Raw genomic sequence first — 6,061 nt, forward strand, 5'->3', positions numbered from 1 at the left:
TCTTCTTTTTTTTTTCTTTATTCTTTTTTTTCTTTTCTACATATACAGCATGGACTCCTACCAGCTTGGCTTCTCTGAGAAGGGAGGGCTTCCCTCCTGGCTGCCCGTCTGTCCAGGATTTTACTGGCTGGCCAGCCAGGGACGCGTGGCTGTAGGAGCAGCTCAGCCTCTGTTGCCTGTATTCCCTCACAGGGCCAGGTCGGAATTTAAGGCTCCCACCACAGCTGAGTCTCCATTGTAAATTGTTACTTGTGGCCCCTTGAGCTGCCGCTGAGGTGGAGTTGACTGGCCCCATTCTGTAGGTGAAGAACCAGGGGCTCACAAAGCCGCTCACTTGTCCAGGGTCACATGGCTTGTAAGTAGCTGGGCCAGCAGGGACCGAAACGCAGTCCACCAGACCCCAGAGCTGAGCCTTCACCCAGGCCCACCCCCAGGGACCTTCTGGGGCTCGTGGAAGAACATGCTGCGCCCGATGCCCCCCTTCACCTCAGGGCCCCCGGCAGGTGGAAGTAAGTGAGCCTGGGTGGTACGGCCATGTGCCAACCAAGCCTGTGGGCCTGCCTGCAGTGGCTGGCCCTGTGCCCCCGGGGACAGGGAGCTGTGAGCTCAGGGCTAGCACTGGGTCCTGAGGGACGGAGCCCTGGGGAGTCAGACTATGCTACAGACGATGCCCGCTGCTGCCTCCTGAGGACACCACACTGTCCCTTCCACAAAGGCCCCCAAAAGAGCAGACACAGCCTTTCTGTGCAAACCCTGGGAACACCATGCCAAGCTCCAGGCCGGGACGTGTTGCCGATGCTAGGGTCCCTGGGTGGTGACTGGACGGCCGTGTGTGGACGCCTTTTTCAACAGCAGGGAATGGGCAGGAAACGGGGCTCTGAGAGGCAGAGTCTTGGAAGCTGCCCTGGGCGCAGACCTTACTTGCTGACCCCTGGCCATCTAGTGGCAGTGCTGCACATGTGCCCACCGAGCCCTGGGGAGGCCCCGTCCCTGCCCCGCCACTTCTGCCAGCCCTCCAGAGCTGGCCTTGTGTGGGCGCCGCTGTGGGGAGAAAGCAGACAGTGCAGCCAGGGCAAGTGGGCGGCTCTCCGGGAGTCCTGAGCGGCATAGTGCGGTGAGGTGGGGTGACAGTGGCCTCTCCCATGACTCCCAGTCTACTCGGGAGTTACTTAACGGGGCTCCGCATGGCCCTGACCTGAAGGCGGCCTGGCTGGAGAGGAACTCACTGCCTGCAGAAGCCCGTGACCCCAGGCCACCTGGAAACCTTATGAGGGTGATGTTTTTATTATGGATGAGTTCTTCCTTTTCCTCTGCAACTTTATCTAAAACACAAGAGGGAAATTGACCAAGAGTTCTAACATGCTTGACTCTAAGTTCTCCCAGCCCATTAATGGTGGCTCAAGGAGGAGAGAAGAGGCTGCATTCTGGCACCTTCCAGCATCTCCCTCCATGCCAGTGGGAGGAGGAGCAGGGACTTCCACCAGACCTTTTCCCAGAGGGCCAGGGAAGCAAGAGCTGGAGCAGGGGACCTCAGCCCTCAGGGAGGAGCAAGGGTGACCACGGCAAATATCACACCGGGGCAGGGGGGTCTTGGGACAGGCACAAACCAGTACTGTCCTGGACTAACCAAAGCGTGCAGTGAGCTGTCTTTATAGTCCTTGAATTTAGGGGGCAAACAACTACGAGAAATGGTTTTAAAGTTATAATTAAAATTTCCAGTCGCCTTGAACAAACAACTGGGTTGAACGAAAGGCGTTAATACTGGAAGCAGCTATTTTTTTTTTTTTTTTTGAGACGGAGTTTCGCTCTTGTTACCCAGGCTGGAGTGCAATGGCGCGATCTCGGCTTACCGCAACCTCCGCCTCCTGGGTTCAGGCAATTCTCCTGCCTCAGCCTCCTGAGTAGCTGGGATTACAGGCACGCACCACCATGCCCAGCTAATCTTTTGTATTTTTAGTAGAGACGGGGTTTCACCATGTTGACCGGGATGGTCTCGATTTCTTGACCTCGTGATCCACCCGCCTCGGCCTCCCAAAGTGCTGGGATTACAGGCTTGAGCCACGCCACTGCGCCCGGCGGAAGCAGCTATTTTTAAGAGAAGCTGTAGAGTGTATGTGCGAGTGTGTGGCCAGGCGGGTGAGGGCTTGGCATGTCAGGCCCTCTGTGAACTTCGAGGTTTCAGGGCAGCCGCCCTCCCACTCTGCGCCTCATCTTCCCCAGGTGTCAGACGGAGCCGATGAGTCCTGGATCTCTGCCCCGTCCACCCCAGGCCACTCTCACGGGGCTGTTGTGAGGGATGAGGTGCGTGAGACCAGCAAGGAGCTTGCTGAAGGGCTGGGCAGATGTGGCCTCCACTCAGTCCGAGGCTGGAAGCGTGCCTGAGGAGGTGGTGGTCTTCTTGGGAAGGTGGGACCCTGGTGCCCCTGCTCCTGCTCTGCCTGTGCCTGAGCCAAGCCATTTGAGGCTCCTTCCTCCACTCGGTCAGGGGCTTGTGCCATCTGTTTGAGGAGCAGGATGCTGCTGCGGACGTTGGGTGAGAGGGCCCGGTGGTCCCACCTGCATGCCGAGAGCCAGGTGTTAGTGGGCAGTGCCTGGCACACACTCAGCCTCTGTGTCCTTGTGTCTGTGAGCTAAACCCAAGTTGGCCAGAAGCCACATCGGACACCTGAGGGGCACAGACACTGGTCTACACTGGGCCCTCTGCCTGCCTCTGGGAGCTGGTGGGCCGCAGCCTCTTCAGGACCTGGCTGGAGGGAAAAAGTGGGTGTTGGGAACAGACAGTCCCATCCCTGTCCCAACCCTGCTATGAACTCCCACGTGGCCCCAGGCATGGCCCTTCACCTACAGAAAGGGGAAAGGAGGCTCAGCTCATAGGGCTGGGGGTGAAGACCAGAAGAAACACCATTGCCATATTGCCAAGCTCACATGTGAGCCACAGGACAGGACAGGGATTCCCAGCAAGGGGAAACTCCCTACCCATGTGTCCAGGAAGGTGAAGAGTTTGCAGTTCTTCGCGGCCAGGTGAAAGAACAGACCAGGTGCATTGTCCTCCCAGCCCCGGTTCTTTCCAGGTCTCCCTCCTGCCTTGTTCCTCTTAGGTGTCCCGGACTAATCCGCGGTGTCCTGTGAGGGTGTGAAGTGGACAGTCGCGGAAGTTGCTGCATTAGGAGGCGTGCTAAGGAGTCATAATTAGTCACATGTCCCTATAAAATGTGTTCTCCTTGTTGTCACCATGAGGTTTAAACATCCACAAAGTGTGTGAGGCATCAAGGATAAATGGAATCGAGTGTGTGGCTGTGAAGGCAGGCGGGGCCCCTTGCCCCTTGCCCCCTTGCCCCCTGGCCCCCTGGCCCCTGGCCAGAGGACTGCTGATGAGCTACTCTTTGAGCCTCTGTTTCTCATCAGTAAAATGGGGCTAACGATCACCACTGTGAAGAGCTGTCATGAAGCTCATGAACGCCCAGCTCGGCCTCTGAAGCCTGATGGCTGCTCAGTGATGCTGGTTTCCTTTTGTTTCTATTGGGATGCAGCTTCAGGCTTGGAGATGAAGAGCTTGCTTAGGGCACAAGGTCTGATAGGTTGGGAACCATGTGACCAGATTAGTGACAAGTAGGTGGAAAGGGCCCTGGGAACCCTGGGGGAATTCTCATTACACAGCCTCAGTCTCCACAGTCTCCACTGTTGGCGTGCCTGGCTCGCTGGTGCTGATGTTATTGGTCCATCTGGTGCTCAGCCTATCACAGCCCACGTAGGAACCAGGCTCATAAATTGCCATCTATTCTTAGCCTAGGGGTCTCCTGGTCGGGACAGACCCCCCAGGAGGGCTGCCAGCTCACTGGTGGCAGCAGACGGCTGCACATGTCTGGGCGGGCACATCCAGGCTGTACTTGTCTGAGACTCCAGGAGGCTTTTCACAGCCTGTTTCTGTTGCCCTTCTTGCAGTCTTGGGGCTGCCAGGTCCTTTAATGGGGTGCCCTACCAGCCCTGGCTGAGGAGCACACCAAGGAACCTTGGCAACAGGTTGCTATCCCTGATGGGTCAGGTAGAAGCGGTGCTACCTGGTAAGTACCTACCTGCTCAGAGGCGAAGTAGCCCCAATAAATGGTTTGCTGAGGGTCTAGGGTGAACTCTGAACCAAGCCAAAGCTCTTCTATCTGATGTGTTTAGCGAAAGGTGCGATGTCTTTATCACATGCCAACATCATGCTGGGCCCTGGACCCAGCACAAGCAATGCTCAGAAGGGAGGCCTGGCATTCTTGCTCCCAGCAAGGCTACAGTGGGGCCCAGACAGATGGTTGCCTCCTGGGCTGGACATCACATCTTCTGACTGGAGTTTATTCATTGAGGCCCTACTGGGTGTTAGCTGCTAGTGTGAAGAGCCTCATTTAATCAGCACAGTGATCCTGTAAGGTTCTATTGCCATTTCTGATTTACAGAGGAGAACTGAGGTTCAGAGACATTTCATGACGTGCCCAGAGTCATGGGGGGTGGATCCCAAGTTGTGCAGCTTTCACGATACCACGTTGCAGCAAACTCTACTAGGCCAGGGTTGTTGCTCCTAAAAGCTATTCAGTGTGGCTGTGTCCTTACACGGAGCACCAAGAAGTTGCCTCAAAGCCATTTGGCTTCCTCTGCAGACTTGTGGTGGTGTTACCAGTGGAGGGTGTCCAGGTTCTTGATGTCTTGAACAAAGAATTAGGCAAAATGCACGAGCATGCACACACACACATACACACAGACATACACACGAAAGAATGAAACAACAAAAGCAGAGATTTATTGAAAACAAAAGTACACTCCACAGGTTGGGAGCAGACCCAAGCATAGGGGCTCAACAGCCTGGTTGCAGAATTTTCTGGGGTTTAAACCATCTAGAGGTTTCCCATTGGTTACTTGGTGTACACCCTATGTAAATGAAGCAGTGGCCCACAAATCAGTTTGATTGATTGCAGGAGGGGACCAATCAGAGGCTGAAGTGAAGTTACAAAGTTACACCCTATGTGAACATCTGATTGGTTGAGGAAAGCAATCAATCAGAGGTTAAAGTGAAGTTACAAAATTATACTCCTATGCAAATGAAGACAACCTTTGACCAGCCTGATTGGTTGCAGGAGGGGACCAATCAGAGATACTTTCAGTTTTTCATCTGCCAGACAGAAAAGGCGGAGGGTGAGGGGTGGCAGGGAATGCAAAGGAAGTAGTTAGTTGGGTGTGGAAAGTTGGGGTTTTCCTTTTGATTTAGCTGTAGGAAATCAGTGTGAATCAGCCTTGTGTTCCCTGCCTCCAGACCCTATTCTGCCTCAGTTGGGGCTCTGATGTGCCAACCTGGGTGCCCTGAATGATGTGGCTGGCCTGACTGTGGCCCTTCTTTGTGGATGGCCATTTCTGGGAGTTCCAGCTTCTCACTAGATGCTCATGAGTCAGCCAGTATGAGAGGTCTTTGGGATTAATCACCTGCCAGGTATTCCCACACTTAGGGTCTTGGGGTCTGGGCCTCCTGTACCCAATCCCTGCTGTTTTGGCCTGGCTGATGCCCTTGCAGTCTGATTGGAACACTGACCCCTGGGAAGCTGGCCTCACTCATCTTGTCCCCCTCTGTCTTTCCCAGGGCATCGACGTCACAGGCCCCACTTTTGCTGATGGCGAGCTCATCCCCAGGGAGCCTGGCTTTTTTCCTGAGGACGAGGAGGAGGCTATGACGCTGGCCCCGTCCGAGGGCCCCCAGGAGTTGGACACAGACAGCCCCATGGAGAGCACTCAGAGCCTGGAGGGGTCTGTCGGGAGTCCCACCGAGAAGGACGGGGGACTCGGGGGCTGTTTCTGCCAGAGGACAAGTGAGTTAAAACTGCCTGGAGCTCAGTATTTGCCTCTTGGCCCAGAAATGTGGCTCTTAGAAAGTGTCTCCAGGAAGTAAATGTGAAATGTGCTCAAAATTTGTGTCAGAGGCATTAGCATCATGGGTATTCTGGGGTTTAAATACCATCTAGAGGTTTCCCATTGGTTACTTGGTGTACACCCTATGTAAATAGCAAAAGATTCTTTTTTTTTTTTTTTTTTTTTT

General features: G+C 54.7%; 1 protein-coding gene across 1 annotated transcript in view; it reads left to right on the plus strand.

Moving 5' to 3' along the window:
- The window catches only part of RAB11FIP4 (RAB11 family interacting protein 4), a 134,914-nt gene that overhangs the window by 113,298 nt on the left and 15,555 nt on the right, over positions 1–6,061 (plus strand). Inside the window, 2 exon segments of the mRNA XM_017542058.2 lie at positions 5,609–5,813; positions 5,816–5,834. Coding sequence (XP_017397547.1) covers positions 5,609–5,813; positions 5,816–5,834 — 224 coding nt within the window.

This window comes from Cebus imitator, unplaced genomic scaffold (assembly GCF_001604975.1).
Source record: "Cebus imitator isolate Cc_AM_T3 unplaced genomic scaffold, Cebus_imitator-1.0 Scaffold140, whole genome shotgun sequence".
In the NCBI taxonomy this organism is placed as follows: Eukaryota; Metazoa; Chordata; class Mammalia; order Primates; family Cebidae; genus Cebus; species Cebus imitator.